The 12779-nt window shown below is 44.0% G+C and overlaps 1 protein-coding gene across 1 annotated transcript in view; it reads left to right on the forward strand.

Annotated features, from left to right (window-relative positions):
- ITIH2 (inter-alpha-trypsin inhibitor heavy chain 2) overlaps positions 1-12779 on the forward strand; it is a 29726-nt gene that overhangs the window by 13294 nt on the left and 3653 nt on the right. The window contains exons 10-19 of the mRNA XM_035549363.2: positions 478-646; positions 1801-1926; positions 2852-3033; positions 4032-4217; positions 5124-5263; positions 5841-6013; positions 8553-8687; positions 10226-10339; positions 11590-11788; positions 12493-12665. Coding sequence (XP_035405256.1) covers positions 478-646; positions 1801-1926; positions 2852-3033; positions 4032-4217; positions 5124-5263; positions 5841-6013; positions 8553-8687; positions 10226-10339; positions 11590-11788; positions 12493-12665 — 1597 coding nt within the window. The remainder of the gene's footprint in view (positions 1-477; positions 647-1800; positions 1927-2851; positions 3034-4031; positions 4218-5123; positions 5264-5840; positions 6014-8552; positions 8688-10225; positions 10340-11589; positions 11789-12492; positions 12666-12779) is intronic.

A 12779-nucleotide genomic window follows, 5' to 3' on the forward strand; every position in this document is an offset into this window, starting at 1 on the left:
ACTAAGACTTGGCATATTGCTTCCTTGGGGAAATTAATGCTGCAGAACTGGGATATAGGCTAATTGTTACTTCTGGAAATCACATATCTTCAAACAGATGTTACGCAGCCTAAAATGACAGCATTGCGGGCAGAGCTAAATCTCATGAGCTAGTAATTCCTTTCTCCTGGACCACGATGTCTCACAAACTGCTTCTCTCTCTCACCTCACCCTTTGTTAACAGGTGTTAAGCAAGGATAGGTTGAGACACATGGGTTTGTTCTTGCTAATTGCATTTTTCATGTATTTCATTAGAGAAAAGTTCTGCTTTATGAGAGAAGTGTAAACAAGGAGAGATTTGCGAAGCAGATGCTATTTTGGATTCTAGTACTCACATTCTTATTCATCAGAGGCACCTGTTTGCTTGTAGCCACATTAAGAAGATGCTTTCAACAACAGGACGTTAAATTTATCATCTCTTGAATTTCCTCTTTTCAGACCATCGAGGCCATGAAGGCAATACTGAGTGAGCTCCGTGCTGCCGATCAGTTTTCTCTTATTGACTTCAACCACAATGTCCGGTGCTGGAGAGATAATTTAGTCTCAGCCACCCCAGCGCAGGTTGAAGACGCTAAGAAGTACATCCAGACAATCCATCCCAACGGGGGTATGAGGTTTTGATTGCAAGGTGCTCTCGGAAGTATCACAGGAATGGGTATCTAAGACAACCTTCAGATTGGTGGAGTATTCTTAACAAAAATTCTGATTCCTGAGATGGGATAAGCATGCCCTGGGGCTAAAGGAGAAAAAGGCTTCCAGTTTATTGTGTTAAGGGATGGGATGGCATCTCCTTCCCCTGAATAAACTGTGACAGATATGAGCTTAGGGAAGAAGTAAAAGAACTGTAGACCCTTCTTCTGCCCTGTTAGCACTGCCACAATACCATGCCCCAGCAATGAGGTATGTCTGTGGCTGGTATGTCACCTCTAACTTATTATGGCACCATAGTACAGCTATCTTTAATCTGTAGGGCCTACCTGCAGCCTTACAGACCCCAAATATACATGAAAGACCACAGCCATCTCATGGCTTTGTGAAGCAAGGTCTCGCATAGCCCAACTCCAGGGTCCCCAAAGGCTGTAAGTTGTAGACTACACCATGATCTAGTAAGTACCACCCTGTGCAAGCTGTTCATCTGATTTGTGTGTTATTTGCTTCTCTGGTAAACAGGGACAGTTGCCCTTTCCAGCCTTTGGAGGCTTCATTCTGGTCCTACTGGAATTACCAGCAGTGGGGGAGCCCCACTGCTGGGGACAACAGCCTGGGGTGAAAAAGGGTATCAACATCTGGTCTCTTCATAGAACTTGGTGCAAAATGTGTATGTGTGTGGACATACAAGTGTGTATACCTTCATATAAGTATTCATATATTTCAATACCTTGGTACGAAAAAAGTAACATGCTGGTGAACAAACTCAAGAGCAGATGAATTACAGCAGATGAATTACGTTGCTGTTTCTACTAGAGATGTAAAGCCTGGCTGATTCTGTCAATTTCAATAAATGGTATAACTATGAATGAGGAAAATGGAGAAGGTCTGTTTAACACAATGACCCACATGCAACACCTTTCAGCTTCTGTTTCCTCAGGGAACCAGAGTGCTAGCAGATGTACCAAAAGCATAACAGAGGAGGGGGTTTGCTGCCTTGATCTCAGGTCTTTGTCCATGCTAATTAATTCCATTAGTATCTCAGAAGTGATCTGGATTTGACAAGAGACTCAAAAAGAATCAAACCTGTTTTCTTCATTATGTCTTTGACAGGCACAAATATTAATGAAGCTCTTCTCCGAGCCACGTTCATCCTGAATGAAGCCCAAAACTTAGGCATGTTAGACCCTAACTCAGTCTCCATGATAGTACTGGTTTCTGATGGAGACCCAACAGTAGGTAAGGATCCTGCTTTAAGTGAGAAGAAAGGCCAGTGGAATTAGCCTAACAAATGCATGCAGCACATAGACACTCTGACAGTAAGTTAAAAAAAAATTTGTTCCCCTTTCTTGCAATGGCTCACTGCTCTTTTGCCAAGTGCTAGAGATGCCATGGGGCTTAGTACAGAAATTTTCAAAAGACGAGCAGGTTATGTTATGCAGGTTATGTTATGCAGGTTATTCTTGCAACTACAGAGATGCATGAGTCCTATAGGAGAGGTAAGCACAACAACCTTAGAGAAAATTTCCTCTTCCAGTGATCTCAGCCCACACAGATCTATACAGTCCCAAGTGTAACATTGAAATCAGGAAAATAAGGCAGAAAGCAAATTAATTTGGGTTGAATTTGACACAGTCCAGAAGTAATCCATCAGTGCAAGATGCCAGCCCATTAGACAAACTGCCATTCAAAATAAGTTAAAAAAAAATAAAATGTTTTTGTTTTGTTTTAGTAAGTTGTTTTTGTTTTTAACTGTGCCAATGGTGGCATAAGACGTAGTAAATGTGACAAACCAAACCTATATGAAGATGTCTTAGTCTGCAGAGAGCTTAAAGCAGGAGTTCTGGGAGAAGCCTAGATGCTTTGCAATGGCAGACTCCCTGGGAAGTTAGTAAAAGCCCTGAATACACAAAGAATATATCATCATATACCAAAAGATAGTTCGAAGGAATTGTCTTCAGTGGAAATGGTTTGTTAATCTCCACTGGGAGAAGCCCAAATGTCACTGTAGACAGGGTTTATCTGACTTTATTTTATGGAGGCTTGTCGTCTGAGCTCGCTGTCTAGACTCTCCTTATAATTAAGAGAAAACCAGAGACACTGCAAGAGACACTCTCACTTCCACCATTGCTCATATGGATGTCATTCTTTGTGTGTCTCAAAGGTGAGCTCAAGCTGACTACGATCCAGAAGAATGTGAAGCAGAGCATAAAGGATGAATTCTCTCTCTTCTGCCTCGGAATTGGGTTTGATGTAGATTATGATTTCCTGCAGAGAATTGCAACTGACAACCGTGGCATGGCCCAGAGGATTTTTGGAAATCAGGAGACCTCTACCCAAATGAAGGTGCATTTCTTGCCCATTGCCTCTGAAACCAAGGACCCAGTTTTTTCTAACAGCTCAGTGCTCCTAGTTACAATTTTTATAGCATCTATAATGCATATTTACTGTATTGCTCAGTGTAGGATTTATATACTATAAAACAGTCCTAACCAAAAATAGATCTCCTGCATTAAAATTAAGGCCTGGATTTTACCTCAGGCCACTTCAGTGCGAGAAAATATCCAAACACAAATATTAAATGCTAATCCAAAATTTACCAATATAAGAAAGTGTACAGTTCTAGGAGGCTCCAGCTACAAGTCTGTGAACAGGAACAAACTGTTATTTCCTTGTTCTTTGTACCCTTATTCCGTTTCAATTCACTGGTTTCGTCAGACCTCCCATACTGCTTCTTTCCCAGGACAGGTGTGACAGGACACACTGCACTAAGTTCTCAGCTCTGGGAGCTCTGTTGCAGCCCCTTAGTAGGAGATGGCTGCTACCCGTGGCATTGTATGGGTACCTGTTTTCCCTCTGTGGTCCCATATGCTGACTCCAGCTGTGTGCAGATCCTGGTTCACATCAGCCAAGTACAACGGGATCAGCAAAGGGTAGACAGTCAGAAGTGAACAAAAGTGAGACAGAGACTTAATTTTGGGCAAGAATTAGGTGGGAAGCAGCTATGTGTCTTACACAATAGCCAAGAGCTGACCAACCTGTTAATTGATGTAGGCCCATATAGACCTATGGTCAAGTTGTAGGCAGAAAACAGGTTCTGTAATAATAGCCCGTGGGCTTATGACCATCCTTTGACTTCCACAGAACGTGGGCCAGACCTCCGTGCCATACCCACATACAGATGTGCTAAGGCTTAACTATAAAGGACTCTGCATTCATTGGGACAGGGAAAGTCCCCCTTGTCCACCAAGGCTCCCAGTTTTGTCACCTGCTCTCCTTTCAGTAGGAAAGGCACATGTAGGAGGGTTGCTTTGGACTCACTTCTCTGTCTCCTCCCATCTCAGAAATTCTACAACCAGGTCTCCACGCCGCTCTTGAAGAAGATTCAGTTCAACTACCCACAGGAGTCGGTGTCAGACGTCACCCAAAGCAGCTTTCACAACTACTTTGGTGGCTCAGAGATCGTGGTGGCTGGGAAGGTGGACACGGAGAACCTGCAGCACTTGGAAAGCATCGTCACAGCGACAGCAGTGAGTGAGGCTCTCTCTAGGATACCTGCTCCTGGGGTTTGGGCTGGTTTATTCACTCGTCCATACAGTCTCCTTTTGCAAAACAGAATTTTGCTCTAAGACTATGGAGTCCTCCTTCGTGCCTTGTGGAGGTGCAGGGGGAGATTCCCTGAGGTAACTCTTTGTAAGGCTGAACCTCCTGCTGTTGAACCTCCCAGTTCAAGCTGGTGGCTCTACAGGGTGATGTCCTAGTGCTGGCCTTATATGCTCTGCCTTATGGCATGTGCAATGAGACTTTCCCCGTGTTTCAGGGCTGCTCTTCCTCATGGAGCAGAATGGGGTTGGGAGGAAATACTACACCTGGCTCGTTCTTCATGAGGAGAGTCAAAATATCCACACTCTTACAGGGCTAGGGAGTCATCATTTGTTATTTGTTGCAAAAATCAAGCACGTTCAATCTCCTTCCCAACCAAAATATAGTGCTGCTCAAGGACCTGTGGGAGAAAGGAGAATTTGGCTTCTGTTGCTCAGGAGGAATTGGACATGAAAAAGCCTGAGGAGCTCTGTTAAGCACTGAGAAAATTTGTAAATCTCTGATAGCAGAGCTCTGTTAAGAGCAGAGGAAAAGCTGCTTCTTATTTTGGTACATGGTAGCACCCTCTTTGGCTACTGCTAACAGCTGCTTTACCTATTTTAATCCACTGTCACTAAAAGCATCTTTAACAGAAGACCATCTTGCCATAGCTCCCCTCCCCATGGCCATCAGGCCAACACTGCTGGGACTTTCTCATCTAGAAGTAACCATGGATGGAGTCAGAGTAGATCTTTAATGCCACCCATGTCAAGAGGTGACAAGGAGGGGGCCTCAGAGCCACCCCATTCACCCAGCTCACCCTCCATCATCCTCATTTCTCATTTATTCCATAGGCAAATGCAGAGCTTGTCATGGAAACCCTGCGAGATGTTGAAGAGCTGGATGGTTTCATGAAGAAAGACAAATATGCAGATCCTGAATTCACTAAGAAGCTGTGGGCCTATCTGACTGTCAACCAGATGCTGGCAGAGAGGTGAAGAGAAACGTGATCAGTGGTGGGAGGGAAGGGAAGCTGGAGAGCAATCTGGTCCTCTCTGGGACCACAGGGAGATGGGCTTCACATGGGTAAGATAAACAAATCAAAATAAAGGTAGGTGATACCTTCAGCCCCTCACACTCCTATTGTTAGCACTCACAGATATCAGGCAATAGGGTTTGAGAGCAATTAATTAGAGGAATAAGGCTTAGATGCAGCGGTGGGGATGAGTGAATGAAATTAATTTGCCTTTCAGAGCCTGAGTAAGAGCTACAGACAGTTTCAGGATGAAGCCCATTGACCTTAGGAAGTCTGATGAATCCCACCTAAAGCAGAATGAGGTCTTCTGTTGAGATCAAAAGATGGGACTGGGCTTCTCTGAGTCCAGCCCAAAGGCCAAAGAAACTAAGAATAGTCTTCTTATTTAGACTGTGTTCGTATAGGCCCTCAGCTTTGCCTTCTTGCAACCTCTGGATCCTATCAGCTTGGTTCTGTGATTGCTCTGTGGAGGCATAATCACAGCAGTTGGCATGCAGAGCTACTAACTATGCCTTCTGTTTTATTTCCCACCCAGAAACACAGCCCCCACTGCAGCTTTGAAGAGGAACATCACGAAGTCCATCCTGCAGATGTCCCTTGACCATCATATTGTCACCCCCTTCACAGCCATGCTGATTGAGAACTCTGAGAAAGACGAGATAATGCTGGCAGACCAGCCCAAAGACCCCAGAAGGGGCTGCTGCTCAGGTCAGTGTCTCAGTCTGTCCATTACTGTACCTCTCATTTTTGATTTGTTCTCCTTATATTTTTAAAAACAACTGTGTTCATTGTTCAGTCACAGTATTTGTACTTTTAGGACAGCCTGTATTTTCAGGGAAGGCTGACCAAAGCTTCAGCGACTCTAAGAGCATCCTGTTGCACAAGTGCTCTTTGGAGTCTTTGAATTCAGTGAGGGCTGCATGTGCTGACGTTGCAGTGATGAACTTTGTGGTAAACCAGCTATGTCACAGATTGAACGTCTTGTTACTGAGGCAGATAAGTCTAGTTCCTCACACTGAATCAAGCTGTAGAATTGGCCAAACTGTGTCTTATCACCACTTTCATATCTTGGAAGTTTCCCAAGGTTGTTAGCAATCAGCCACAAGCATATGTGGAATCTGAGTTGTCCTAACAATATAGAATCCCTTATTAATTAAACTTCTGGATTACTCCTTTAAATCCATCACTTCAATAAATGTTCCTCCTTACAGTAACCTTAGGACTAGCCAAACAAGGTGGGGTTGGGTTGTTCTGGCATTAGATGACAGAGCCAGTCACAAAGCAATGGCTGTTGTCACCTGTGGGTCATCCCCGTCCATCCATGTGCTCCCTGCGGAACTTAACAGCAGCTATTTTGCACCCTCATCAGCCAGCGACTTGAAAAACCACAACTGTTGCTGTTAGGAAAACACTGCCAGTAAAAAAGTAGAAGGAAAAAAAAAGTAAAGAAAGTAAAAGATCAACTCCTTGGGCATCTAAGTCTGGTGATTTACAATTTATTAATGAGTGGGGGAGTTTACGATTGGCTGCGAAGGGAAGAAACAACCTGCGTAAGGGCAACAGGCAGCATCATCCATCCAGCATTTCACACTGAAAGTGATTGTGACTTTGTGGAAACTTCAGGCACATCCAGCATGCTCAGTCCTCACACTCCTGGTTACCTGTAAAGATGTCCTGATGCTGACTCGGTGAAATGAGGTTTTTATGTCTGCCAGTTGTGAATTTCTAGTTCAACTATGTGTATTTTCAATTTTAAAGTGTGCAGCTGAGACCCAAAGAGAAATGAAATGTTTGTTACTGGGTGCTACAACTCACGGCAATCTAACAGTTCAGCAGAGAGCTGGCATGTATTACGGTGGGAATTCATTACAGATGGCACCAGCTGACATTCAGATCATGTTTATTTTGATTTAGAAGATGCAAAGGACTTAAGTGATTTTATCATTAGGTCCTTGGGTCTTTCAGCATGTGACAGAATAGTCAAAACTTAACAACACTGAAATTAGGGTCAAAACATCTGCACTCCTGAACCGTAGCAGAGGACAGAACTCATCAAAGTTATATCAAAGTAAACCTGTGTTTGTGATTGTGCAAAACATGCAGGCTCTACCAAAAAGTTTATGTATACAAGCATATGTATAATCTGAAGCAGACTTTTCTGTCTGTCCCTATACAACTCTCATTAGAGCTGCACTGTCTGCATAGACTGACTCAGTAGCTTCTACCAAAATAACTCACTTTTCAAAGGATTGGTTAACTGTTCTTTTATCAGAACCGCCTTATTGCAAAACTGGGCTGTGCATAGGAGAGTTTTCTTCAGAGCCTAACAGTCTGTGAGGTTAATATGGCTTGGAAACTCCCACGGTTCTGACCAGGTTTTAATTCCATTGTTATCTGCGCTGGCTTCATGTGTGACTGTGCTAATAGAAATAACTCTGGCTGAGTAAAAATGACCCAGCATCTGCATTAGGGTTCAAGGGAGAGGATGCTGAGAGATGTTTGGAAGATGTGACCATGCAGGTTTAAGGTGTGATTGTCCTGCTGTTGTCCCTCAAATTCCTTTCCCCCCTGCACCCTTCAGAGCATGGCTCACTGATGAGAACATGTGCCCTGCTCTCGCTCTTGCCCAGCATATTAAAACCAAGTCTCAAGGGTCGTCTAAGATCACATTGCTTTATGAACTGAGTGGGAGAGAGGTGACACATTACTTTCTCTTCTTTATGGCAAAAGGAGAGAAACTTCTAGCAGAATGGCACATGCAGGGGATTACCTTTTAAATGCTTGCACTTATTTGCAGTCCTTTATGCACGTGGGCTGTCCTAGGGCATGCAGAAATAGTCATACCTATTTTCAGGCACCCCAGACTCAGGACCGAAGTCAGCACAGCTTTTTTACTGCGTGCTAGATTTTAAACATGCAGTTTTTCATTTGGAAGAACACTCAAGGCATTGCTTTGAGGGCCTTGCTGAAGTGGAGCCTATTCGATAAGAGTTAAAATGTCAGGCTGCATTTTTCACCAATAGTTTATGTGTAGTTTCATTGCACTGGTAAGCAGGTCATGTTTCTCTGGTGGTGGTGCTGGAGCAAACCCATCCTAATTGTAAATAAATCTGCCTGTAGTAATAGTGTTGTGCTTGCTTTACATTGGTATAGCAACATCGGGCTCTGATCCACTGCATTACTTTAAAAATTATGCTGTTAAAATGTCTGTACTAACAAAAATCTAATTATGACTGTCGTTTAACAGGCACTTTGGGATTAACTCCAAACGCACCTAATAATAATAAAGGTATCCCAGCCTGGGCCAATGTCACAGCTGTACCAGTCAGCTTCATGCCTGAGCAAAGGAGTCCTCCTGTGTCTGCTGTGAGCATAAACAGAGGTAAAAGCTACCATATAAAAACAGAGGTAAAAGCTTCTCTGCAGAGAAGCACCAGACAACAACACTCATTACCCAATAAACAAATAAAGAAAATCATAGTTGTTGGGCACTTTGGGAATTTCAGCTTCGGTGACACGATGCTGAGGATCCATGAATGATTTAAACCAGCTCTTAAACTGCAGCTGGGGCAACTGGAATGAAGTAAAATGAAACACAGCAATTTAGCAATGGGGCCTGCCTCAGACAGGACCACTGATGATGAAGGTGTCTATCGGCTGTCCTATTTTTCCTTGTTGAGTTTTCTGTACTGTATACAAGCTGTATCTTCATTTAAGAGCTAGTGCACAAGAGAATAAATCAACTGCTGTGACTAGCTGATGAAGCTACTCTACAACTGTTGCAGAGAACATCAGCATGAAAGGCACTTGATACAGCCCTTGCTGAAGGTCTGTGCATGGCACAACCATGGGTGTCCCAGATCACAGCCACCTCCATCAAATTCTTGCAAATCCATGTAGCACCCAATGATTAAGCTTTTCTTTCTAAAATACTGAGTCTTTTTGACTTGGAATAAATGAATCTGTAAAAACATGACCTAAATTACAAGAGGGAGACTAGTTTAGACCCTAATAGGATTCCAGTGATCCCATCTGCTGCTGCATGCTTCCCCGAGGCTGAGGCTTTCACTGAGCATGCAAGCAGCTTCACTGCAGCAGCAAAGCCAACGTAAAGTTACTGCCATTGTAAATGACAGCATGAATGCTCTGTGGTAGATAAAAATCTCTGAATGCACTGCTGATGGATGGATCCTGTTAACACTTGGGCCTTTGCCACAGTTCAGTGCCTTCTTACACAAACCAGCTGGGAAAACCACTGTCTATAAAAGCGGTATTACTACAATAACTCTGTGACTACACCCATGTGTGAATGGGTGTATCTACATAGCTATCAAACAAAGAGCTATCAAACCCCTCCCCAGCATAGATCAAAGGTTAATTTAAGACTTAGAGATAGTCAAGAAACTACTTGGAAAAGAAGGGGAGTGAGGCAAAGTTACCTGCCCATCTTACACAAGTATTTTGCACTGGAAATTCTTTGTGTTCTGGGAAATGTTGATCAGCCTGGAATCAAGCTGAAGAAGATAAAGGAGTTGGTAAGAATAATGAAAAAAGATTGAGGACTCTATTCAAGAGGTTCAATATAATCAAAAGATTCAATACATTCAAAAGCTCCTTCATCCCCTGAAAGTTACCTGTTACCACTTTCTGTGAAGAGAATCCTGGCCAAGGGTCTAGGATTTGCCAAGTGCACAGGAAGAGCTAAATGATTCCAAAACATGAGGAACACCAGTAAATGAATGGAAGCTGGCAAGGATATCCCCGTAGGCAATGAGCAGAGGGATGGATGTCTCTGAATGTTGACAGGGAGATGGTCAGATGCCAACCAGCACCAAACCACCAAGAGCTGAGCAGTGCTTGTGTCCTCCAGGACAGGTATTGGCCTGCTTATCACACCTCTTTCTTTTCTTTGTGTTTCAGTGGACAACGACCCACATTTCATCATATACATGCCCAAGAGCCAGAGGAACATCTGCTTTAATATCAACTCGGAGCCTGGAGATATCCTCAACTTGGTTTCTGATCGTGGTACTGGTAAGGGAATTAAAAGTACGGTTTACATTACGTCACACTTTTCATCCCTCAGGTCTGTAAGGTATTGAAAGGGAACAGGGAAAATATCTACAAGGCAGATGCATGGTGACAGGAGCATGGCCATCAGATTGAGGGAAGTGGTTATGTCCCTCCACATCTGGATTATTGTGTCCAATTTGAGGGTTGCCGGTACAAAAAAAGACATTGATAAACTGGACCAAAGTTGGTGGTGGCCACAGAGATGTTTATGGGACTGGAACACAGGATGTACAGAGAGGGGCTGACAGAACGGGCTGGTCGATACCAGCTTTGAGCTGGTACTCAAGGTCTCAAGATGAATCTTGTTGCTGTCTACAACCACCTAATCAGAAGGTAAAGATGTAGCCAGACAGTTCTCAGAGTTGCATAGCAAAAGCACAAGAAGCAAGAGAAACCAGTTGCAACATATCAAGTTCACATTAGAGATTAGATACGAGGAAAAACTCACCATAAGGGTGGCCAGATACTGTAAAGGGGGCAAGATAGGTGAGGAAATCTCCATCATTAAAGATATAATACACTAAACTGAACAAGACCCTGTGCAACCCAATCTAGCTGGACCTGCTTTGAATAGGGGATTGGACTATAGCGCTCCAGAAATTCGTTCAGAACACAAATTGTTCTGTGATTTTTGCCTTGTTGCTTGCCCTCATTAAACACAAATGACTTACATATCATTAACGTCACTCCCGATCCACATTAAAGCAGAGGCACAAGTTTCTGGGGTACTTCCACTGCAAGCAGAGGTAGAACCTGGCTCCTGGCATCCAATTTTCTGCTTGCATTCTCCAAATGGTGGTGGCTTAAAACAGTTTAGAGTGAATCTTCTTGTCTTCGTATGCTCGCCTTCCCAACAATCAGGGTTTGCTTATTGAAGCATGGCAGTGGTTGCTTTTCTTCAGAAGGATGAAAATGTTTGGGAAATCCCTCCACTGCCTGTCCCCCTCACCTGTCACACAAGGGACTGAATGGCTTATGAATTGACTCATAATACCAGCAACATCTAGCATGGATTCCCACCAAATTAATATGCCAGGGGTGAATAGTAGCATCAGGAGGTGATCTGATAAATTCTTTGTTTGTTAGGAGGAGGGGTCAGAGGGGGGCCCCACTTCTGCTGATCCCATGGAACTCCCTGCTGAGAGCAGAATCGCAAGTCTCTAGGTTGTGCTCCAACACTTAGGCAACATCTCCTGCTCTGCTCTTCACAGGAGTTGTTGTCAATGGGCAGCTAATCGGGGCCAAGAAGGCAGAAAATAAGAAACTCAACACCTACTTTGGCAAAATTGGGTTTTATTTCAAAAACAAAGGCCTGAAAGTGGAGATCAACACAGAAAAAATAACACTGAAGGATGGATCTTACAGCATCGCGCTGACCTGGTCTGACACAGGACACATCATTCGGAAACAGTAAGTTGATGAGCATTTGTTGGCTGCCCCGTGAAGACTGTTTGCAACACAACATTGGGTTTTCCCACCCATGGGTGGGATCTGGGCTGCAAGGTGCCTACAGTTGGGTGTGTGCATCTTAGCTAGACATCTGAGGTCTCAATATGAAGGTTATGAATTTAACGAAGATTAGGCAGCATGGCCAAGAGAGTGATTAAATTCATTAAGAATAAATATGAATAGATGAATTTCTCTCCCTGCTGCTGACTGTATTAACGAAAACCAAGATTCAGTTGCCTGAACGTAAGCACCTCATGTTATTTGAGGTACACAAGGGGCTCCTGATATACACAGATAGATGGGAGATGACTCACAACATCCAGGAGACCTTCATCTGCAGATTAACAGCTGGCAGCAAAACTGGACGCCCTCCAGCACTGGACACCTGTGTAGGCAGCGGGTTCGCTTCTTAAATCTCCATTCTTTGTGACAGCTTTGATTTGTAGGGCAGGATTTGTTTGCCTGAAGATGGACATGAAGTATCCTATTAGACACTGTCCTGTCAAACCTCTGGGGCTTCTCCCAGGGCTATGGGTTTCTCCTGGGGCCTGTCCTATCTGCCAGCCCCGTGCATTAGCTTTGGATGCCCCAAAGCATCTCAAGGGGCCTGAGAGCTTACGTGTGGGCAGCTGAACTGAGCCATATTTTTATTTTGTCTCTGCTAGACTTCTCATATCGGTGAAGAAGGAAAGCAACGTCACTATCACCGTGGGCGAGGAAATGTCCTTCATGGTTCTGCTGCACCGTGTGTGGAAGAATCACCCAGTTAACGTTGACTTCCTGGGAATCTACATCCCCCCTGAAAACCAGTTATCTCCTGAAGCACATGGGCTGATAGGTAAGGGCTGGGTGCTGGGTGCTGGGATGAAGAGGATGCTAGCAAGGGTTTTTGCTAGACCTTTGAGTGAATGACCCATCTCTGTGTCCTGATGGGGAAGGTGTGAAAAACATT

This window comes from Cygnus atratus, chromosome 1 (assembly GCF_013377495.2).
Source record: "Cygnus atratus isolate AKBS03 ecotype Queensland, Australia chromosome 1, CAtr_DNAZoo_HiC_assembly, whole genome shotgun sequence".
Classification (NCBI taxonomy): Eukaryota; Metazoa; Chordata; class Aves; order Anseriformes; family Anatidae; genus Cygnus; species Cygnus atratus.